Source organism: Biomphalaria glabrata, chromosome 4 (genome assembly GCF_947242115.1).
Source record: "Biomphalaria glabrata chromosome 4, xgBioGlab47.1, whole genome shotgun sequence".
Taxonomy (NCBI): Eukaryota; Metazoa; Mollusca; class Gastropoda; family Planorbidae; genus Biomphalaria; species Biomphalaria glabrata.
This window is the reverse complement of record NC_074714.1, coordinates 29,547,076-29,572,147: the sequence shown is the minus strand read 5'-3', so window position 1 is coordinate 29,572,147 and position 25,072 is coordinate 29,547,076. Positions and strand designations below refer to the sequence as shown.

At 31.8% G+C, this 25,072-nt stretch overlaps 1 protein-coding gene across 5 annotated transcripts in view; it reads left to right on the top strand.

Moving 5' to 3' along the window:
- The window catches only part of LOC106053306 (E3 ubiquitin-protein ligase HUWE1-like), a 192,890-nt gene that overhangs the window by 82,259 nt on the left and 85,559 nt on the right, over positions 1-25,072 (top strand). For all 5 annotated transcript variants that reach the window (XM_056026466.1, XM_056026467.1, XM_056026468.1 and 2 more), the window contains exons 30-38: positions 11,197-11,354; positions 11,442-11,564; positions 11,664-11,834; positions 12,088-12,204; positions 13,386-13,487; positions 16,552-16,666; positions 21,335-21,459; positions 21,900-22,022; positions 22,869-22,996. In XM_056026466.1, coding sequence (XP_055882441.1) covers positions 11,197-11,354; positions 11,442-11,564; positions 11,664-11,834; positions 12,088-12,204; positions 13,386-13,487; positions 16,552-16,666; positions 21,335-21,459; positions 21,900-22,022; positions 22,869-22,996 — 1,162 coding nt within the window. The remainder of the gene's footprint in view (positions 1-11,196; positions 11,355-11,441; positions 11,565-11,663; positions 11,835-12,087; positions 12,205-13,385; positions 13,488-16,551; positions 16,667-21,334; positions 21,460-21,899; positions 22,023-22,868; positions 22,997-25,072) is intronic.

The window sequence follows — 25,072 nt, the reverse complement described above, 5'->3', positions numbered from 1 at the left end:
TTCCTCATAAAAAGCTTTAATATACCATTATAATACCTTTTATTATTTACATGCTTAAAAACAATTATATTTAATAAATTAGATAACTTTAATTAGTTAACCTTTGACATCTCTAAAAAAAAAATGGATTATGAGATTTTATTTTTAGGAATCATTTATGTCTCTCCCTTCAACAATACTGAAAGCTGATCTAGATCTAACCAATCGCATTGCTTTATTCTTCTATAGGCTTTCACAGTCATTGCTACATTTATATAGATCTATACTAAAAATGTAAAAAAGTAAATAGACATTTTGACATTCTAACAAACTGGTCAGTGTAGACCTAGCCTAATTTTGTATGTGTACTAAGTAATGACAAGACGACCATGCATTTTTTCTTGTGTTATGCAAAAGTGTTTGTATGTTGAGTAAAGTAAAGTTTCCCTTTCAGACCTTGTGGTCTATAGGGCAGATGATGTAAAGCTCATCTGTTTCTGTGTCCTACGGATAACAAGTGTGTCATGTGGCCAGTACAACGACCAACTGCCTTTACTTTTGCCTAACTAATGTCAGGTGCCCATTATAGCTGGGTGGACTCAGAGGTGCCCGAAGATCCCGAAATTAAAAATCCCAGTCTTCACCAGGATTCGAACCCCGGTTCGGAAGCCAAGCGCTTTACCGCTCAGCCACCGCGTCTCATTTGTATGTTGAGTGATCAGCATTTTTCTAATTAAAAATACTCCATTTTTAGGACTATTCACTATTAATATTAAAAAACAAGAGAGACTGTTTAGTAGGGGATGTGATTTTTTGGCATATTTTAATACATTTATGCAAACGGTTCTGTATTTTTTGTAAAAAAAATGTTTGAAGAAAAAATTGTATTATTAAATTAAGTATTTTTTGTCATACTAGCTACTTAAATTTTTAACAAAATGTTTACTTTTGTTTTAAAGAGAAAAAAATCTATTTATTATGCATATAATTTAAATCAACAGTGTTTTATATTATACACAGGAAGTGCAACGCACATTGACTGCACTTATACATCTAACTAAAGGGAAAAGTTTCTTTGTTGAAGGTTTGAATGGGAGATAGACTCTTTACATAGCAATAAAATCAGTTAGATAAACATTAAATAACATCAGTTAGGACAGATTCACATTGAACTATATCTTCATAAAGACAAGCATATAACAGACTTGTAGCTGAAGATCACACTTGATCTGAAAGAATCCTTAAAGTTTTTTTTAGAACTTCACCAATTAATTTGTATTTTTATTCACCAATTAATTTGTATTTTTATAAACTATAGTGCAAAGTAATCTGATAAATATTTCTTTTGACTTGAAATCTACAATAATTTTGTACTTTTTATGTAATCACAAAAGCAGTATTTTCAGAAAGTTGACAGTGCTAAATATTTTGTCCTTTGTATTTTATGTATTTCAATATTGATTAAAACTTGGGATCTCTGTGATGATGATTAAAGACAAGCATATAACAGACTTGTAGCTGAAGATCACACTAAATCTGAGAAGATCCTTAAAGTATTTTTTAGAACTTCTAGTTTTCTAAATATTCAAATTTTTGCTACTAATAATGAATGAAATGCAGTTATGAAAAGGAATCAGAGAACAGATTCACCAATTAATTTGTATTTATATAAACTATGTTGCAAAGTAATCTGATAAATATTTCTTTTGGCTGAAATCTACAATAATTTTGTACTTTTTTATGTAATCACAAAAGCAGTATTTTCAGAAAGTTGACAGTGCTAAATATTTTGTTCTTTGTATTTTATGTATTTAAAATACTCTGTTTCAATATTGATTAAACTTGGGATCTCTGTGATGATGATTAAAGACAAGCATATAACAGACTTGTAGCTGAAGATCACACTAAATCTGAGAAGATCCTTAAAGTATTCTTACTAGATTTTTCCAAGGCTTTTGACAAAGTTCACCACCATAGTTTGCTTAAAAAAACAAAAATATTTCGGCATTAATGGTCCATTGCATCAGTGGGTTAAAGATTTTTTGATAGGGAGAGAACAAACTGTAGTAATAAATGGCTCTAAATCAACACCAATAACAGTAAACTAAGGTGTACCACAAGGAACAGTCTTAGGTCCACTACTATTTTTAATTTACATAAATGATTTACCAAATTGCATTAATTCAGGAACAAAAGACAGATTATTTGCTGATGATTGCAAAATATATAGAACAATAAAAACAATACAAGACACAGAAATAGAAATTTTACAAAGAGAATTAGATTAATTACAGAAATGGGAATCAAATTGGAGCATGTCTTTCCACCCAGAAAAATGTCAGTTATTAAGAGTAACAAAAAAACTAAAACAAATAAATTCCACTTATCTTATTCATGGTAAACCAGTAACACAGACTAAAAAACGCAAAATACTTAGGTGTTATAATAAATGAAAAACTGTCATGGAATCCCCATATTGATGAAACTATTTAAAAAAATCAAACAAAGCATTAGGGTTTATTAGAAGAAATTTCTATAAATCAAATAAGAAAACTAAAATGTTATTTAACCTTGGTTAGGCCAATAATAGAATATGCATCGCCTGTTTGGGACCCCTCAACTAAAGAAAACATTAAGAAACTGGAACAGACACAAAATAGAGCAGTGAGATTCATAACAAATGAATATTCACATTTGACTAGAGGAACACCATTAGTAAAATCACTAAATTTAGAAAGCCTTCAGGACAGAAGGCTCAAAAGTAAAGTAGCAACTATACATAAAACACTGAACCATTATCTTCAAATACAAAAACAAAATTAAATAAAATTCTCAGAAAGACACAAAGATAAAGCCACATTTCTCGTTCCATATGCTAGGACAAATTTGTACAAAAGCTCCTTCTTTCCTAACGCTATTAGAGCATGGAATAGGTTGCCTGAGCTAGCCAGGAAAACCAGTGACTTGGCAGAATTTAAGTCATTGGTTAATATGCATGACTAAATGCATGACGCGTAGGACATAATCAATCTTCTTTTTTGAATTAACGTCTGTATCATATAAGAAGATAAGTATTTTTTAGAACTTCTAGTTTTCTAAATATTCAAATTTTTGCTACTAATAATGAATGGAATGCAGTTATGAAAAGGAATCGGAGAACAAATTCACCAATTAATTTTTATTTTTATAAACTATAGTGCAAAGTAATCTGATAAATATTTCTTTTGACTTGAAATCTACAATAATTTTGTACTTTTTTATGTAATCACAAAAGCAGTATTTTCAGAAAGTTGACAGTGCTAAATATTTTGTCCTTTGTATTTTATGTATTTCAATATTGATTAAAACTTGGGATCTCTGTGATGATGATTAAAGACAAGCATATAACAGACTTGTAGCTGAAGATCACACTAAATCTGAAAGAATCCTTAAAGTATTTTTTAGAATGTTTGATTGTAAAATGTTTTACATATTTCAGATGTTCCTTCAGAGTTGAAGATAGTTTACTTCCTAGTCCAAACCTCCCGCAGGACGACAGGGGATGGGAGCGGGCAGGGTTTGAACCCGGGACCATCGATAAATCCAAACGACAATCCAGCGCGCAAACCGCACGACCTGGCAGCCATCCATAGAACTTCTAGTTTTCTAAATATTCAAATTTTTGCTACTAATAATGAATGAAATGCAGTTATGAAAAGGAATCAGAGAACAGATTCACCAATTAATTTGTATTTATATAAACTATGTTGCAAAGTAATCTGATAAATATTTCTTTTGACTTGAAATCTATAATAATTTTGCACTTTTTTATGTAATCACAAAAGCAGTATTTTCAGAAAGTTGACAGTGCTAAATATTTTGTCCTTTGTATTTTATGTATTTCAATATTGATTAAAACTTGGGATCTCTGTGATGATGATTAAAGACAAGCATATAACAGACTTGTAGCTGAAGATCACACTAAATCTGAGAAGATCCTTAAAGTTTTTTTTCAGAATTGCTAAGTTTCTAAATATAATTCAAATTCTTTTTGCTACTATTAATAAATTGGGATATTGATATGAATAGGAATCATAGCCAAAAAAAAATAAAATTCACCTATTAATTTGTTTATAAAGTTATATACACTGTGCTGCATAATTATATGATAGATAATTCTTTTGAGGGTGAGTGATGGCTGAAGGGAAAAGGGTTTTTCAGGGTGTGCGGTGGCCAAACAAGACATGCTGGCAGTGCTAAATATTTTGTCCTTTATTTTACTTTTATGTATTTAAAATACTCTGTTAATATTGATTAAACTTGGGATCTCTGTGATGATGATTAAAGACAAGCATATAACAGACTTGTAGCTGAAGATTACACTAAATCTGAGAAGATCCTTAAAGTTTTTTTAGTGCTAAGTTTCTAAATATTATTTTAAATTCTTTTTGCTTCTTGTGTAAGGAAATGAATGTATGAATAAGAATCATAGAAAAAAAAAATATAAATCGAATTCACCTATTAATTTGTTTATAAAGTTATATACCTTGTGCTGCAAAATAATATTTAACAAATATTTCTTTTTGATTTGGTGTGGTGGTAGAACGTGTTTGGGTATGTATCTCTGGGAAGACTTTGATTTTTAACACATCCTGAGACTACACAATTATAATTGAGGCCTGACCTTAGCTGGGGAACTAAAGGCATTAAAGCTGACCACATGCAATGATGGTAATTTTGTCAGATCCATTTTTTTTTTCAGACAAAAGGGCCCCCCCATCTTAGACCGTGAATAATTCCTGGACTTGAATGACTGGTGTGCCCAGCCGCTGGGTCTGCTATGGCAGCCTATGGCCTATCAGTATCATGCCTTAGTATGCGCTTTGCCTTTGCACATTTTGAACTAGCTAGTAGCTAAGGTCTAGTCTTAAGACCTAGATCTATAGAATAGTCTAGATCTAGGTCTAAATCTCATTTCTAGATCAGAACAATTAGTGAGACTAAAACTAAAAGTCTAAATCAAGATGACCATGATCTTATGCTGAGAGATCTTGAGTAGGTAGAGATCAATAGATTAGATATATCGTTAGAATCTAGATCTATATTAAAAGATTTCATTGACAATGGATAATTTTGAATAAATTTAATAAATAAATCAAAGCCAATTCTGGAGTGATAGATTTTGTCACAGTTCATGCAAGTGTATGCATCTGTTTTATAGCTAGCTGATAGGGCAACTTTCTTTTTCTTAGTTTTAAATAAGGCTGCTTTATTTCTTTTGTTCTCAGTGAGGATCGTACCAGCACGCACAGTATTGGGCTATTTCCTCCTACATACTTTCGTTGATGCATGTGGTTCTCATGTCTCGCTTGCAGACATCTCTATATGTTAGTCTTGGGCAGCCCTTGGGTCTGACTCCCTCCACAAGCTCAGCATATAAGATATCTTTCTTGATTCTACCGTTAGGCATGCGGGTGTCATGTCCGAGCCAGCGTAGTCTTCTCTGTGTCAGGAGAGCATAGATGCTATGCATATTATTCTATTGCAAAACGTCTTGATTGGAGACATGATCCCTCCAGGACAGGGGTAGGCAACCTTTTGAGTTGGAAGAGCCAAAATTACAATTTACAAAATTTCAAAGTTTTTAAAGAGCCACAAGATTTTTTTTTCTTCTAAACAATAAATAGTACTCACATAAAGTTTTTTTGATAAAAAAAACAAAATCGAATCATAAGAAAGAATATCAATTTATGTTTATATAAATAGTGTTTTACACTATATAATTATATATGATATATATATGGTATTATTAGATAATTACTTTTTTATTTAATTATAACATTTAAAAATTAAACATTTACATACACTAACTTGTACTTCAATAACAAACAATTGAGCAAACAAATTCTGTGCTAACTATGGCTCTGTATGGTTTTAGAAAGTTTGGAACTCATTAACTTGTTTTTAGTTTCAAACACGACTCTATATTTTCATTTGTTAGTTGGCTATTCATGCTCGCACGAATATGTCGATGTGGCGATAGTCAGCCTTCCAAATGCCAACTTTTGCACCAGACTGTAGCATTCTGGAAGACTATTCCATGTGTTGAATATAAGTGCCTAATCTCACAGCATTTCTTTTGAAGCTGTCCACTTTTGATGCATTACATACATTTCTGGACCTTCAACTCTTCAAACCTGATTTTCAACTCTAAATTTTCCACTACTCAAAGTAAAGCTTTGTAAATCGATGAATTGCATTTCTAGAGATCCACTATCAATTCCAAATGGCTCGATGTGGATTTCAGTACTATTAGTGTTAGGTTTTTTTTTATAAATGCTAAAATCGTTTTGTTGGTTTTGAATTGCTCAAATCTGTCAATAAATTTATCTTTAATTTTTCTTTATAAATGTGCTGAAGTAACTTGTGTCAACAGTTGCAGTTGCACTGGTTTTATCGCAATATTGCTTTACAAATTGAAAAAGTAATTGGCCGCACTGAATATCTTTTGCAAAAAGAATACATTTCTTATCAAAACAAACAAATTCTTCTACCAAAACATAGGCTGGGTTTTACTTTCCTTGCAGTTTTAGATTCAGCTCATTTAATTTCTCTGTTATATCCTCCATAAAGTAAAATGCTTGCAACTTTTTGTCATTCTCTAATTCAAGTGAGAAATGCCTTTTTCATTTAGGAATGTATTTAATTCATTCAAGCACAAAGCAAAAGCAAAACGTTTCAACACCTTACCTTTGGAAAGCCATCACATTTTATTGTAAAGGAGGAGGTTGGAATACTGAGTCTCCATTTTGTTAAGAATTCTTAATACTGACGATGGTAGAGTTCTTTTGACAAGATCTTGATTACCAAATTCATGACCTCAACTATTTCGTCTGGAGCTGTTTGGACACAAAATGCTACTTGGTGTATTATGCAGTGAAACTTAAGAATTGTGGTTTATTTTGCGCCAAAGAATCTAAGTTGCCCCTTAATTTTTTCCTGTCATACTTCTTGCTCCATCAGTTTTTATCTTCCTATTAATCAAGACCTCTTGTTGTTGGACTGTTTTAATCAGGATAACGGATAAAACATCAAGAGATAGATGGTTAAAGGCTCTTTGTATATTTGACACAAAAATATTTAATTTTTAAGAAGCTTTTGAATAATGTTTTTACTTGAAAGATATTCTCAAATGAATTGATAGGCCCTTACTACATAGCAATACAACCAATTTATTCCTTGAAAAATTGGTTAAAATATAAATAATTAGTATATATTAATAACATAAGTAAAGAATTTGTATAAAAATTGTGTGATTTTTCCAGTAGTTCTTGTAACACTAGGGTTTTGTGGAACACAGTTTGGTAAACACTGTTTTAGATCTATTACAAATTTAATTACCTCACTGATTCAAACTAATTGATACAAGTTTAATTTAAGCTTTTTTTAAAAAAAGTATTTTTATATTTTTTATGTATGAAAAATATTACATCTCTGGGATCTCTGTGATGATGATCAAAGACAAGCATATAACAGACTTTTAGCTGAAGATCACATTAAATCTGAGAGGATCCTTAACGTATTTTAGACAGATTCACTTATTAATTTGTTGATGAAGTTATATACACTTTGTTGCTAAAAACTAGTCAGATAAATATTTCTTTTAACTTGAATACTACATTCACTTTGCATTTTTATAGGTTACAAAAGCAATACTTTCAGAAAGACGTGTTGGCAGTGTTAAACATTTTGACTTTTATTTTGCTTTTGTATTTATACATTTGAGAAAGGCCTACTCTGTTAATATTTGTTAAACCTGGGATCTCTGTGATGATGATAAAAGACAAGCATATAACAGACTTGTAATTGAAGATTGCAATAAGACTGAGAAGATCCAAAAAGTAATTTTTTAAAAGAAATAATTTTTTAATATAATTCAGTTTTTTACAGTAAGACTGGGAGGATCAAAAAAGTATTTTTTGATGAAATGTTAATTTTGTAAATATAATTCAAATTATTTTTGCTACTTGTCATGAAATGGATGCTGATATGAATAGGAATCATAGCTTAAAAAAAAAAGCCAAATTCACTTAATAATTTGTTAAGTTATATACACTTACTTCCTGAAAAAAATTATAAATATTTCTTCTGACTGAAGAACTACAGTAATTTTGTATTTTTATAGGTAATCTTAAAAGCAATACTTTAAATTTTTTTATTTTACTTTGTATTTTATAATACTCATTTTTAATATTGATTAAACTTGGGATCTCTGTGATGATGTTCAAAGACAAGCATATAACAGACTTGTACTTGAAGATTGCAATAAGACTGAGAAGATCCAAAAGTAATTTTTTTAAAGAATGTTAATTTTCTTAATATAATTCAGTTGTTTTTTTTACCTGCTAGTAATGAATTGTATGTTGATATGATCGGAGTCAAATCTTAAAAAGTGGTCATATTCACCTATTAATTTATTATATACACTATTCTGCAAAATTATATGATAAATATTTCTTTTAAAGGTGTATGGTAGCTGAGTAATATAGCACATTCTTCCAAATCTAGGGGTCTTGGGTTTTAATCTGGTTAAAGACTTAGATTTCAATCTTTGGGATTTTTTACACAGCTCTAATGAATACCTGACATTAGCTGGGGAAGTAAAGGCAGTTGGTTTTTGTACTGGCCACATTGTGCTGTTGTCCATAGAAACAGATGATCTTTACATCATCTGCCTTAATAGACCTCAAATTGTAAAAGGGGTTCTTTACTTATTTAACTATTTATTTTGATGAAAATCTGCAGTATTTTTTGCATTAATTTTAACAGTCAGAATAGAGATAATTTCTGAAATATCACAAGACGTTGACAGTGCTAAATAATTTGTCCTTATTTTATTTTATGAATGTAAAATACTACTCTGTTAATATTGATTCAAATTTCTGTGATGATGATCATAGACAAGCATATAACAGACTTGTAGCTGAAGATCACACTAAATCTGAGAAGTTTTTTTTTTTAATTTTCATTTTCTAAATATAAATCTTTTTCTTCTTTTTTTTTGCTACTTTTGTAATAAATTTGATGTTGATATGAATAGGAATATAGACAAAAAACATAAAAAAAATATTTAAAAAAAAAAAAAAGTTTATATTAAGTGTAATTATATCAATAAGTTTGGATCAGTAATGTAATTATATGCATCATAAACCTATATATAATAAATATGTGCAATTAGAAATATTTTTACCAATTGTTTTTTGTTTAGCTTTTAGCTTTCTCAATGTGCCATGATCCTATCACTTGTCTGGACATGTTGTGAAAGGGGGGAGAGAAGAAGGGGGTATCCTAGTGAATTTTTTCATGATCATTTTTTAAATGCATAAAAAAATGTTTATTCAGGGCTCAAGTGTCCTCAAGGAGACTAATTCAACTTATACCACCACATCTGCCAAGAAGTTTTTCCCTTGTTCGATACCAAACAAAATAATTAATTACCAATAGTTAATGTAACTAATTGGTTAATTTGTTTTATTGATTCTTGTGTTGACAGATAAGATAAATAATTTTGCAAAATTTCAGTTTAATCCTAGATTGGGTGTGGGAGAAATAACGTGTACAAACTTTTTACCATACTGAGTGAGTTGATATAAGCTTTGTAATAAAGGCAAATTGACCTATTAACCTATGTTTGTAAAGTTCTATACACTGTGCTGCCAAATAATATTTGATAAATATTTTTATTATGGGTTGTGGTGGCTGAGCGCTTCATTTCTGAATCAAGGGGTCTTTGGTTTGAACCTCTGTAAAGACTGGGATTTTGAACTTATTAAAAAAGTTTTAAGTTTTTAAATGCATCCTGAGTCCACACAACTCAAATGGATACCTGACATTAGCTGGGAAACTAAAGGCATTTGATTGTTGTTCTGACCGCATGGCAGACTCGCTATCATACATAGAAACAGATGAATTTAACATCATTAGCTCTAATAGACCAACCACAAGGTCTGTAAGGGGTACTTTATTTTTTTTTACAAAGCTTATTACAAAGCTGTCTGTCTGTCTGTTTGATAAAAAGTTAAAACATGTTTTTTCTCCCATTTCCTATTATTGGATCAAGCTAAAACTTTGCATTAGTATTCATTAAACCTGACAAGACATGAATCAATAAAAAAAAAAAACCAATAAGTTAATTAATTGTTGGTGATTATTTATTTTGTTTGATTTCAAAATAAGGGGAATAGATGATAGGCCTACTTAATTAAATATATATATATATATATGGATTTAGTCCCCTTATTACATTTTGATCTCCCATTTCCCATTCTCGTATCAAGTTGAAATTTTCTCATAAATATTTATAGTCAATACTCAATCAATCCAAAAATTAACCAGTTAGTTAATCATATAATACTAATTAATTAATTATGTTTTATATAAAAGAAAGTTAGCTAAACCCTGTAATTTTAAGTAATCAGTAACTTTTTCCCCTTAGATAAGCTTTGGTTTAAAAAGTTTTCTTTTTTCAATTGCTTGTTTTTCTTTTTTTTTTTTAGACTGCAAAATATAAAATGTGTAAATTTAAACAGAAAACTTTCTGAAAGCCCCTGTTGGCAGTGCTAAATATTTCGTACTGTTCATGTATTTAAAATACTCTATTAATATTGGTTTAAACTTAAAATCTCTGTGATGATGAACTTACTTTATCTAATATTGGTGTAGAACAATAGAATCAGTCCAATATTTCACTTACTATTTTCTCGATAAACTCTTGTAAAAATCATTAGCTGCAAATGTTAGTTATTTTGTCTTAATTTCTTGGTTATTTCTGAGATGAAGCATAGGATTTCTGTAATAAAACTTACTTCACAAATTGAGACTAAGTTAGCATTTATTTGTTATCCTTTAAGCATTCAGCAGTAGTTTATATTTCATGTACTTAGGCTGAAAAAAATGGAAAAATAAAAGTGGGTCTCTGTAATGATTTCATTGATAAGCATATATCAGAGTTGTAGTTGGAGAATAGAATAGAAGGCCCAGAAATTTTATTTTCTTTTGGAAAAATTTTTGTTATTATTATTTTTATTTTATTATAATTCAGAATGCAGATTTTGTGTTAAAAGTAAATATTAAAATTGATTTAACAGTTATTTAATTTTACACTCCTTTTCTTATAATTAATAGCTTTCTTTTTTTGCATTTGCAGCATTTTGTTAAAAATTGTTTTTATTTGAACAGAAGGAACTGGAGAATTTTTAGACTCATGGTTGACTTTGGTAGAGAAAATGATCAACCCAAAAGCGGTTCTAGAATCTCCACATACTTTACCTTCTAAAGAGAAAGCCCCTGGTTGCACACAATTTAATCCTGTACAATATCTTATCAGCACTCAAAAGGTAGTTTGTGTTGTCAAAAGTTTTGTTTCTGACTTTACATAGATTACTGTGATTATACTGACACACATTTTCTTTTTCTTTCTTTAGGCAGCATTTAATGCTGTGATGAATTTATGGAACAAAAAGCCTCTCACTGTACACGGAAGCCGCATTTCAGAATCTATTTTAATGATTTTATGTCACATCATTGATGGGGAAGCTAAAATTAAGGTGATTAACTTTTTCCCCCCACCTGAAACATTTTTTCCCCCACCTGCTACATTTTAATGATGGTGATTCTTGTTCAAAAATAACTTTTTTTTAATGCAGAAATATCTTGAAAAGGATAAGGAGAAAAGTTCAGGTTCATCCGGGGATGCTGCTGTTGATCTGAGTGGTGCTGGACCATCTGGTTTAGGATCAGTTTCATTAGCAACCGCCCCTTCCAGTGCAAGCAGACGGCCTTTAGAAACTGTGATTAATCAAGCTCATTTACAACAGGCCAGTAACATTTATTACTAGTATATATATATATATATTATATATACAAATTTTGATTTTTAATCACTCAGCCTACGTACATGATCTTGTAATACAGACAGAAAATAACACTAGTCTATGTGATGCCTATATATGCATAGACACAAAGTATGTTTTTTTTAAGCTTACTGAACTTTCTGAAAAGATAATTTTGCTAAATATTTAAAGATAATTTATTACTGAATCTTTAATTTTCTTATACATAATATTTTAGCTGATGGACATGGGATTCACTAGAGAACAAGCTACAGTAGCTTTAAATAATACAAGCAATTTAGAACAGGCTACAGATTATATTCTGACTAATCCAGCTCCCATAGCTACACACAATGTAAATATGTGCTTTTTTATATGTTTTATATAAGTTTAGCCATGGTTAATTATAAACCTGTATATTTATTTCAATAATAAGCTAGATATTTTCTTTGTCTTTTTATGGCTTATTTATTTAAAAAAAGGTAAATGTCAACTATACTTAATTAAAAAAAAAATCATGTATAAAAATAAATACATTTCTTGTGAATGAAAGTATGAAAGAAGAAAATGCTAAACATTTTTAATTAAACACTTTAGAAATATTAATAACATCTGTCATGATTGATAATTAACATTTATAAAAGAATTGTTTGCAGTAAAATATTTAAACTTTAACTTCAATTTTAAGAACGGTAAAAAAAAGTTATTTCAAGGGAAACTCCAATGGTTTTGACAATTTTTTTACATGTGTCTTAAATTACAGTTATATTTTATTTGAAATAATAACGTTGTAATTAATGTTTTTTTTCTGAAGTAATTTTTTGCGCATCCAAAGCAGTCAGATTTTTAGAAGGTTTTAGAATGTGTAGCTGACCAGGTTGTTAACATCAGTTGGACTCGCAGTCTATTTACTTTTTCGGCAGGGAGGAGTGTGGATGAAAATGCTTTTTTCCCCCTATAGTTTGTTTTTATAATGCTAGGGTAGATCAATATGATAGTAGATGTAGACCTAGATCTCAGTATTACCAACTGGTATGATGGTATTTAGTATACACTTCGGCACCACATATCTGTGAAAGATGTGTATTACTAACATAGTTGCACAATAAAAAAGGATGTATTTATATATTTATTTTTGCCTCCTTCAATTAAAAATTTAAGAAAAGTGTCAATCTTCATTTTCTCAAGTTGGTTATCCTAATGTTTTTAGATCTATATAATTGTTCCAGTGACTATCATAGCTATGGATTAGGCCATCACTAAGCCTAATAGCCACTGTAAGAATGAAGCAATATGATTGTTAGGATCTAGATATGCTTTCAGTATAGTTGACGGAATTGATGTATGCTCAACCTTAATAAACAAAACCCTTTTTTTTTTAAAAGATGTCAAGAATTTACTATTATTAAACAAAAATGTTTCTAAGCATTTAAATAAAAAATGATAAAATGCTTACTCAAATTTGGAAAAACATCAGTTTCCCCTTAAATGTAATGAAATAACTTGAAATAAGAATATTGTGAATATTTCTTTAAGTCAATAGTTGGTGCTATGGATGTAGACTTGAATGATGAGGACCAAATGATGAGGGCCATTGCCATGTCATTAGGAGAGAATGCTGTTTTGTCAACTGACCAGGTAATACTTTCTTTGGTATAAGGCAGTACACTACACAGGGTTCGTAGCAGTGTAACTAGGCATTCTAATCGCATCACGTTACGGGCTGGCTGTGTAAATGTTCCGACCAGTGACGCATCTACACCGCCTTTCACCCACTTGTGAAGCACAATCTCCTGATTGAAGATGGCCTTGGTTCAAGCAAGCATCTAACCTGGAATTATTTTTCTGAAAGCAGCATATAAATAGTTGTTTCCTGTCATTGTTACAACTGAAGACGCGCTAAATCTAGTGACTATTGTCTGTAACTAGAGCAATTACCAGCCTAATATGTAGACTACACCCCTCCGGGCCCTCACACACCTAAAATCTTCTTGTTGTAACAGATAGAGTGACTTCGCATGGAAAGTCCATAAATCATCTAGCTAAAAATAGTAACTAGATTTAGATCTAAGTTAGATCTAGTGAAGATAATTTGCACCTAACCAGAAAACTCAGTGAATTTTGTCAATTTGATGATCTCTGTTCATGTTATTTCTAGATTTTTATAGAAATACGCTAGATTCTAGATTTACGCTAAATCACTAGAATCTCAAGGAATATCATTCTCACACAGCCGTGTAAAGTCAGCGAATTTAGTGAGTTAGATCTAGAGTCTAGATTTACGCTAAATCACTAGAATCTAGTGAAGATAATTCTCTCACAGTCGTGAAAAGTCTGCGATTTTTAGTGACTTAAAAGTCTTATCTACGGTAAATGCTGTGAAGATTCTCACACAGTCGTGAAAAGTCCCCAATTTTAGTGAGTTAGATCTAGTCTAGATTTATCCTAAATCACTAGAATCTAGTGAAGATAATTCTCTAACTGCTGTGAAAAGTCTGCAAATTTTAGTGACTTAGATCTAAAGTCTAGATTTACGGTATATTCAGTGAAGATAATTCTCACAGAGCTGTGAAAAGTTTGTAAATTTAAGCTATTTGGGTCGTAAAAGCCAAGGAAACTACATAGTTGATAAAAACTGTTCTTCAAAGAAAAAAACACTAATAGGTCTATTCCAATCCAAAAGCCATTATTTAGGAAGCAAATGTCAACTAAACATACAAACAGGCCTGTATATTACAGGCTCTGTTTATGAGGAGGATTTAAGCACAGTTAATAAAAGAGTAAAACATTACCTTAAATGCACACTATGACTCAGTATCTATAAGATACACATAGGAACTAAAAATGTACATTGCCACCACAGAAAATACATGTTATGAAGAAATCTCTAAGAATGTTTCTTGTTAAAAAAAAATGGAATAGCAACCATTTGTAATGTTCTAACTCTTTGACTCCGGAATTATTTTCTACCTTTGGCCGGAATTAATTTTTCCGCCATTTCCGAGTGCGCTACTTTGCTTCGATATAACTTGTATAGAGTGGCTACTTTGCTTCGATATAACTTGTATAACTTTTTTATTTATTATTGGAAAATAATAAATTTGATATAGAATTAAAGAGAAATAGATGCTCTCTCTATTTGTTAAGCTTTCTAGTTTGCAAATCATGTTGTTGTAGTTTTGGGTTTTCAATATAAAAATTAAAATAAAAAAAAAACTCACCAACTGACATTAAAAATATCCATCCAAGTGCATGTTATAAAAAATTTATTGTCCAAATTGAATCCAAACAACTTTTTTTTCTCATTTTTATCCATTTGTTTACAGAACACCATAGAAGAAACAGCAATAGACACAAAAAATAATAAACTGGAACTAATACTCCAATGTCACTACTTTAACGAAAAAGCCCATAAAAAAAGCAACACACTTGGAACAAAAAACTTTTACCCTAAAACTAGTCCAACTGTACAGCATATATATATATATAGTATTTTCTTCTAAAGTTCTTCATGTACTAGTATATTATAAATATTCCTTCTAGCTGCAATATTCATGGAAGCAGTCAAAATGAATGTGTGGGTTCACTCCCATCCAGCGCAAACATAAACCGTTCTCCCTGACCTACAGTGTTTACATACTGTTATTCTTTATAGTTATAGGTCTCCATTCTCTGAAAATGGATCTTATTCTAGCAGGGCTGTTCAATTTAATCCTATGGTCAGCATAGCTATTTATTTTGCTGACAAGACTATCAACAACGTCATTGTCAATGAAAAAAAACACAACATTCCAGCTCATTAGATGCATTGCTGACTAAGTATAAGTTGACACCCACATTTCTTGGTGGAACAAATCTGAAATTGTTCTGTTTCAGTGCCTAGATTTAGAGATGTACCTCTATCTGATTAGATTTAGATCTAGATGATGTAGAGACAGCTAAGTTAGTTCTAGATCTACTTTGAACTTAAGCTGGGGACGGGGCTGCTTCATCAGATGATTAACTTCATCATTACTAGATCTATTCTTCTTCTTCTTCTTCTAGCCAGCTTTATTGCTGCTGAGCTGTGAGCTCTTTTGCAGACTGTGCCAAGGAAAAAAAGTGTGCTGTTTTCTTCAGCTGGTCTAGATCTATACATTAATTTACTAGATCTATATTGACTATATCATTAGATTTAGAATCAATATCACCATCAGATAGAACAAAATCACTGTCATCTGAATTATTACACTTCGTCATCAAAGAAATATTTAGATCTACAAAGTTTAGATGGCCCTGGTTGAAGCTCCATGTTAAAAAAATATGCACACTGTAAAAAAACAAATGTAATTTCTTTAAAAACTTTGAACAAAATAAAAACATATTGAATGAAGGAAATTCAAGGAAAACTATTCTAGATAAAAAATTAAGCAATAAAAAACACGAATCGGAGAAAAAGAATCTAAAAAATAAATTTTAAATAGCCAATGATTTCTGCGTTGGTCCGACCTTTTGATGGTTGATTGAGGTTTTCGGATGGCAGTCAAATTTCATCCCTAAAAAAAAATTTTGTCCTAGAGAAGTGCTACTAATCCTGATACATCAATGTTGTGAAAACATTCTCAAATGTTATACAAACCATAGAGAATTATCTCACCAGATCTGATCTGTGTGTAATTTATGATAGTAAAATTTAAATTTCTTTTTACCCATATATTTATAGACTAAGCCTGAGAGTAAAGAAGAAAAGCAATTTGATTCTGTAGAAGAAAAACAAGAAGCAGAGGAGCCACTTGAGACAGCTGTTTTGGATGAATTCACTTACAGTATATTTCCAGGTAAAAAAATTTTTTTAAACTTATTGGGTCATTAAAGATTTAAAAAAAAACAACAACACTTATACATTTATATCTTTATTTGAGAAATAGATCAACTTTTGAAACAAAGATAGGCTAATTTTTTTTTTAATCAGGGGATGGCTCATTTACTATTTACAACCGAAGGTCTTAAAATATTTTCCTTATAAGCCTTGGCAAGTGAAATTCATTTTTCTTAGTTTGTTACTGTTCTTGCTCGGTCATTGGTTTGTAGCTCCAAATGGCTAGTACAATTAAACAGATGTAAGATTAATAAATTATTAGTGAAAAAGACTTAAATAAACTTGAACAGATTTGTTAAAAAACAAAACTTGAATAAAACTTTTATTTATAAATATTGTAACATTTCTCACTATTCAGGATCTCTCCAAACTGCACCACACAACACCACCAACTTAAAGAACTTGACAACTCAGGACTCCAAAATAACGCAATAGTTTAATGTCCAATAAAATCACAGCTAATACTGTACAATTAGCAACATGTAACAGAGACTGCAAATATTTCTCTAATAGCAACCTTACCGCCTTATCAACTCTTGCACTGTCCTCTCCGTCTTGTTCTGGGCTTGCACTGGTGTTACATATTGAATGAGGTTGCTTGTAAGAGTACCCCAGGTTACATAATGGGGATTGATTCTTAAAGAGCACCCCATTCTACATAACAAAATTTTGATCAATTAATTTACCTGTTAGCGGGTATAGCTAAAAAGATTCAATTAGACCTAATGCTAGATTTAGGTATTTTAGATCAATAGATCAGTGTTAAATGTGTGCTGTCACGTTCGTCCAGTGCCATATTTGCCCCTACTTGTATTTCCTAGGTTATTAACCCTTAAAACGCGTGTGGTAGTTTATCCTCTAAAAATCAGAATTGTGTATGCACTCATTGTAAAACAGTTCTGCACTTTAAGGGTTAAGTATAACCTCCAGGTACACAATTAAACTAATGTATGCGAAACAAGACTTAACAAAGTTGCAGGTAAACATATATACAAAGTTTATTTACATGAGTAAAATAAATGTCCATCAACTCACAGGCCTTCTCCACACAAAATAAATAAAAGTTACACATTCAAAAATAGTATGGCACACGGCCCTAGTCATATAATATATTATATACACTATCGTCACATTCTGGGAACACACATCAGTGTAGAAAAATGAAGGTCACAGGCCTCAGGTCAACACATGACCACTTTTGGCCACTCCGGGGTCACAGGCTTCAGGCTGACACTAGCCACTTTTAGCCAAAAAAAAACAACAAAAGGGTCATGATGAAATATAAGCTTCAGGGAAACCTATGAGCCTACAAGCTTCATAGAATCTCACCTATAGACATTCGTTCGGTAAAGCCTATCTGATGATTCAATACAGAGTTGAATCCCTCAGAGACAAGGCTATAAAAATATGTCACTTTGAGAGTACCCCAGGATGCAGAATATAAGGGTAAAAATATACTGCCTGGCAATCATTTGAGGCTATATCTACTAATTCAGTGATGCCCAAAATACGGCCCACGGGCCAGATCCGGCCTGCGACGTTGTTCCATCCGGCCCGCCGAAATGTTGGCACAAAGAGTAGGCACACACCCCCTTCCAAAAAAAAAAATGTTGACTTATTTATCTTTACCTACGTTAGGGCCCTCAATTTTTTCATTATTTGATTGGTACCATGACCGTTAACATTTATGTGTTTATGAAATGAGAATCTACCAGAAAAAAAACAACAGATCTTAACTTTTTTTTGTGAAGCATGATAACAAGCCAACATATTTGATTTGTAAAGAAAGTGTGGCTATTTAAAAAAAAAAAAAGAACAACATATAAACGTCAGAATGAAACAAACATGACGACATTCTTGGTTTGAGCCGCGAATAAAAGATTGTTAAACTACGACCACAGATTGGAGGATCAATAGGAATATTTATGAAAAAGCGACAAGAAAATGAGTCAGTGGTAAAGCTAGCTAAAATGTTGCTCTTATTTAAAGTACAGAAATTAAGCCATTTTCTTGAAGAAGAAAAAAGCTTCAGATATCCAATTCCTTAACGTAAGTATCGGTTCTAGATCCATGGGTTTCTAATCAAATAGTTTCATATTCAGGTAAATTTGATTTCTTTTTTTTTTGTGTGTATCTTTTCGTTCATGTGGCCCTCGACACGAGTGTCAGAAATTAAAATGGCCCGCAGGTCGAATTAGGTTGGGCATCACTGTACTCATTATATAAAATACAATAATGACTAAAAATATACTAAGCTCAAAGATCTCCAGAACAGGGCACACTTCTCCCGAGTACCACAAGACACACAACCCAAAAAATACACAGTTCACAACACAGGTTCAGTGGTGACTAAACACGGTCTACATGCCCTTATATAAACTTCGTAAGAAGAATCACTCATGTTTTAACAATTAATCAAAAATAGTTATTTCCCCATTATGTCACAACTGGGTTTAACTGTTCAGGGCTGACTTCTCACACTGGGCTCATTGTGTCTGACTCGATCGCAGACCAAGATCAAGACGCTGTCTCGAACTAATGTGTTTTTTACTGTAATAGACAGTACTCTGCACCGAACCGTCGTAATGCACTGTACAGAACCACACCGCTGAACCAAGTCGTCTGTAGTGAACCCAGACTGTACTGAGCCGTCTTAACTGTGACACCTCTATTCTTTATCTAGGGTCCCAATTGGCCTTCTAGAATCGGATGGAACATTGCTCGACCCTTCTGGTTAATGACATGAACACATCCCGCCTGATTACACACATAGCACTACTCCCATCTGTGTCACCACCAGGTTAATTACAATATACATAGATTCAACTTCAAATGAGATATAATGGTAATAACACAAGTGAAATGACAATTTAAACAAAATCTAATTTATCACAAAACCATGTCTACTGTCTTGGGCATTTGGAAAACTCCTTTCATCTCTCACACTTGTTCCTTATATTCACTTTAATTACACCAGACCAGCTTGTGGTTTCATCAGAAACTTTTTAGCCTAACCACCAAAAACATATCCACTCTCCCTTTCCTTGTCATTACCTTGGAAACACACACATATACTCCATAACAGTTACATTCATGAGATAGTCTTCAGACTATTGTTTCAATAATAATAATACTATAGTTTTTCAGAATTTCATGTATTAGCTATCCAGATTAAGATTTTATACTATACATGTAAAGAAGACCTATAAAATACACAATATAACTATAAAATGAGGAGATGCACTGAGCTAATCTTTAATAGTGAAAACTTGAAGACCTATAAAATACACAATATAACTATAAAATGAGGAGATACACTCAGCTAATCTTTAATAGTGAAAACTTGAAGACCTATAAAATACACAATATAACTATAAAATGAGGAGATACACTCAGCTAATCTTTAATAGTGAAAACCACATGTGCATATAAAAAAAAAAATTAAAACAAAAGTGCTGATTTTGAAGTGTACTGGTACTTAAAAAACCACCAACTAGACATAGAATCATAGAATCTCCTAAATTATGTAAAAACACAGGGTCAACGTATATTTCAAAAGCATGAATGATACAATCTAATATTGAACATCAAAATATTATTAGAATCACAGAAAGCTTATCTGTTTCAACAATTTTTTTTTCACCTTATTCCCTCAATAACCTTGGTACCTTAATGCTGCTATTATTATATTATTATATGTTACATGTCATGTTTACTTTTAACAGGGTTCTTAGTGCTCCTAAAATATCCTAAAATCTCTTTAAAAAAAATGAAAAGTCTCCTAACATTTGTTACTTGATTATATGATTTCTTTCATTACATTTTCTGTGGACATACCACAGCCGATGACTGTTTCTGTTCTGGGTGGAATGTTGGCAAAATATTTATGATTTTCACATTCAAGTAGGCCTACCAATAACTTATTTTAAAAATGCATAGTTTTGTATATGTGTTCCATTGTATCACACACACTGCATGCATACATACATACATACATATATATAGATCATACATTTCCTCCTTAAAAACCTCCTAATATCTCCTAAAACATTTTCATGGAAAAGTGCTACTAACCATGTCTAAATAATTAAAAGTTTTGTTTTTATGTATTACATACATTTTTTGTTACTATTGATGATATTGTCTTCTTTTGCTTAATTTTTATTTGTCAAACTCTTTGTTAAAATGGGGGCATCATGTAGCCGATTTATATCATCCTATATAAGCTTTGTTTAAATATTGTTTAAACGTTATATGTTACATACCTACAATCATTAGCCTTCCTATCTTACTGATTTACATTATCAAACAATAACAATTCTTACATTAGATCTATATCTTTAGATGTTGAATATTTATCATTTTTAATTGAGATCAAATTTTATTCTTTATTAATGTTAAATATTGTCATGTAAATCAAATAATATTTTAAATATTGCTGATTTATTCATTTTTTACAATTATTTGTTGGATAAAAAGGTCAGAGGATGAAAATGATCTTTTATATCTATGTGTATCTATATCTATCTTTATATATATATATATATATATATATATATATATATTGCTTGAATAATTACTAAGATAACAAATTTAATTATTTTATGAAATATTTTGTTATGGTCAGGTTGCCTTAACTTGTTAGACACCTTACCTGAAACAGTTTATAGGGTCTGTGATCTATTGATTGTTATTATGAATAGAAATGGAACTGAATGGAAACAAGAAACCTTGAGATCTCTTTGTAATGAAGTAAGTTTCAGTATAGTCCTATAGAAATCTCAATTTAAATAAAGGAAGGATATAGTAAATAGTTCATAATAATGTACAATTTGGTATGATATGTATTGTTTCCTCTTATCTAATTTTTCATTTAAAATCATTTCATATGTTTTAAAAAAAAAAGCACCCCCCTATGGTTAATGAGTGTGTCAGGTACCCATTAGAGCTGGGTGGACTCAGAGGCGCCCTAAAGATCCTGAAATTAAAAATCCCAGTCTTCACCAGTATTTGAGCCTCTGGTTTGGAAGCCTAGTGCATTACTACTCAACCACCACACCTCATTCATATGTTTCATGCCACTCATAACTATTTTACATTCATTTGACATCTAATTAAATCTGATTTTTAGTAAAGTTATTTAGACACTTAAAAAATATACATTTATATAACAAAAAAACATTTTTTTATAGCTCTGTGAACTTTGTAATGAAATGACTCAGTGTGCTTTAGAAACAAATGTCAAAGCCATGCAAAACTCTCCAAGCTCTCAAAAATTTGCTACACGTCTTCATCTACTTAGTTTATTAGCTGAGGTAACGTTCATTTTTATTCTCACAAATTTAATAACATTTCACAAATTATTTTATACATTTTGAAGCAGTGAGTTGTTTAATTTTTTAAAAATAATTTTATAATCTAACAGTTAGTGATCTAATTTAAGTATTTTGTTTTGTTGCTAGTTGATCTTCTATAAGGAATCACTTTACTATATATTTATAAAAAGCAAATTAATATTTCTACTTTCAGCATAATGTAATGTTTGCTCCATCAAAAAATGGCACCTTCACATAAATCTCACGTTTTTCAAATAATTTTGGTGTTAATTTTTCATTTGTATTTGCTGCATTCTTTGCAAGAGCTCTCTAGCAACCTTTTTTTTTTTGGAAGCCAGTTACTACATAGTGTTGTTTATGCCAGTGACTGCACACTGAGGCCTGAGTTGGTTTTTACATTTTTTTCTGTTACTCTGTGTTACGGTCATTGCGCAGCACAGTGTGCATGAATAATGGTGCGAATTTGTGTAATGAATGGAAGGGATGTTTAAAAGGGGAAGCCGGGAGAGATTGACAGGAAGAGAAATGAAATGTTCGTTTTTACATAACTTGTTGTAATATTAAAATATTTATAGAGTAATAACCTGAGAGTCTATTATTTCGAAGAGTCTTGTGTTGTAACACTCTGTTAAATTAAATTGATAATTTTTGGCATATAGTTGTCACTGATACCCTGTACCCTGTACAGTCCTATGTACAGCTCACATAAGCTTTTATATTTGAAATGTTGCCATCATATGACCATATTAGAACATTAGATAAGAGAGAGAGAGAGAAAGATGGAGAGAGACAGATATAAATATATGTTTCTAATTAAATCTTCAGGAGATGAACTTAGCATGTGCAATAGCTATGCAAGAAGTGGATCTTCCAAAATTAATAGTAAGACTTCTTCAAACAAGTAAAGATGCTATGCTTTCAAGTTATGTTACAGATACAAAAATAACACTCAAGTAAGCTAAACATATATTAACTCACTGTCTGTTTGTCTTGTAAAAATTGTGTACATGTTATTTCTCCGATACCCAATCTTGGATCAAGCTGAAATTTTGAAGTTATTTCTTCTACCTTACAACACAAGTATCAATTTAAAAAAATAATCAATTAGTTCATTAACTAGTGGTAATAAATTATTTTATTTGGTATCTCGAACAAGGGAATGAAATTTTACTTGTCTGAAGTGGTGGTATAAGCTGAATAAGTCCGCTCTATAGGTCCCCACTTTAAAGTAAGTTTGAAACTGTACAATCTTTTATAATCATAAGCACCTTATTAGCAAAGTGGTTAGTGTTTTGGTTTGAGGAGGCGGGCTCCTTTTTTTAATTATTAATTTTAATTTGTAAATGCTGGTTGAAAAAAAAAAGTATTTCAAGCTGCCTCCGAAAAGGGACTAGTTTTGTGGTCTGTCCGTCAATCCCGTTAATATCTCGTAAACTAGGAAATATTTTGAAACATTTTTATTTTAGATCTTGCAAAGTTCTGGTGTAACAGCTACTTTTCTGAAAGCAAAAAAAATTATTTTTAAAATCAAGCAGTTTTTTTCATAAATTTACACCACTTTTCAATGATAATTCAGGGGAGGTAAGTTTTTCAAAAAAGGTGAGAGCTGGGTAACTTACATTCCTCAAGAACACAGATTCAATAGCTTCCACTAATGCTGCCTGTGACACATCTCCTGAAAAGGATCATGTCTCCAACCAGGACGTATTGAAACAGGCCAATATGCAAAGCATCTATGCTCTCCTGCATGTGTTCTTAGCATGCTACTTTACGGCAGCGAGTCGTGGACAACCTACACAAAACGAGAGAAAACCAAACTCATTCCACTTGCGCTGCCTTCAAAGGATCTTAAAAATAACATGGAAAGAAAGAGTGTGTAATACTGAGATCCTCGCAAGAATGGCCCTCCATGCATCATTACAGTCCTCAGGCACATCCTTGTTTGACTCCGCTGTTAATGCTGAAACTTTCGGAGCAGGCGCCGTTGAACTGCACTGTACCCATCATATTTTGGTGGAAAGAGACAATAATATTTAGCAGCTTTGTTGGACAGCCTATTAACTGTAAGATTTTAAAGAGGCCTTCTCTGCTGATTAGATCAAAGGCCTTTGTCATGTCGATGAATGCAATGTACAAAGGCATTCTTTGTTCTCTGCACTTTTTCGAAGTTTGCGGATGGAGAAAATCATGTCAATTGTGGATCTCCCTGAGCGAAAGCAGCACTATGATTCTGGAAAGACTCAATCAGCAAGTTTTTGTAGCCTGGGAAGTATCACTCGAACAAAGACTTTGCCTACAATGCTTAGGAGAGAGATTTCCCTGTAGTTGTTGCAGTCGCTTCTGTCACCTTTGTTCGTGTACTGGGTGATGATCTTTGCATCCCTCAGATCCTGTGGCACAGCACCTTCTTGCCAACATTTGCAAAGCAGTTCGTGTAGAGGTTGGCTTAGTGTAGTTTTGCATTGTTTCAGAAGATCTGGGGGGATACCGTCACATCCAGGCACTTTGCCGGCAGCCATGCTGTCTATGGCTTTGTTGTGTTCTAACAGGGTGGGTGCTTTGTCTAGTTCATTTGTTGTGGGTAATTGGTTGATAACGTTAAGGGCTGAGCTTGTTGTGGCGTACAGTTCGCAGTAATGTTCGACCCATCTTTGCATTTGTTCGCTCTTGTCTGTGATAGTTTCCCCAGTGGTTGATTTGAGAGGTACTGACTTGTTTTGGGCAGGTCCGAGAGCCTTTTTGATTCCTCCATACATTCTCACTGAGCTCTATCCAGTATTCATTGGCACAGATCCATGCTGTCCTCTGCACAGTGGCTCTAGCTTCTTTCAGAGCTAACAGATTGCATTGGGTAGGTTTCGCCTTGTATTTTTACTCTGTTGTTACGATGACCCCTAGATTTTTCTAATGTGAACCCAGCCTTCTGACTTCCATGAGTTCAAATGTGATTAGATTTAGACATCTAGATCTATTATAAGATCTAGATCTAGTAGGCCCACCGGTCATCTAGATAGTATATAGATGTAATG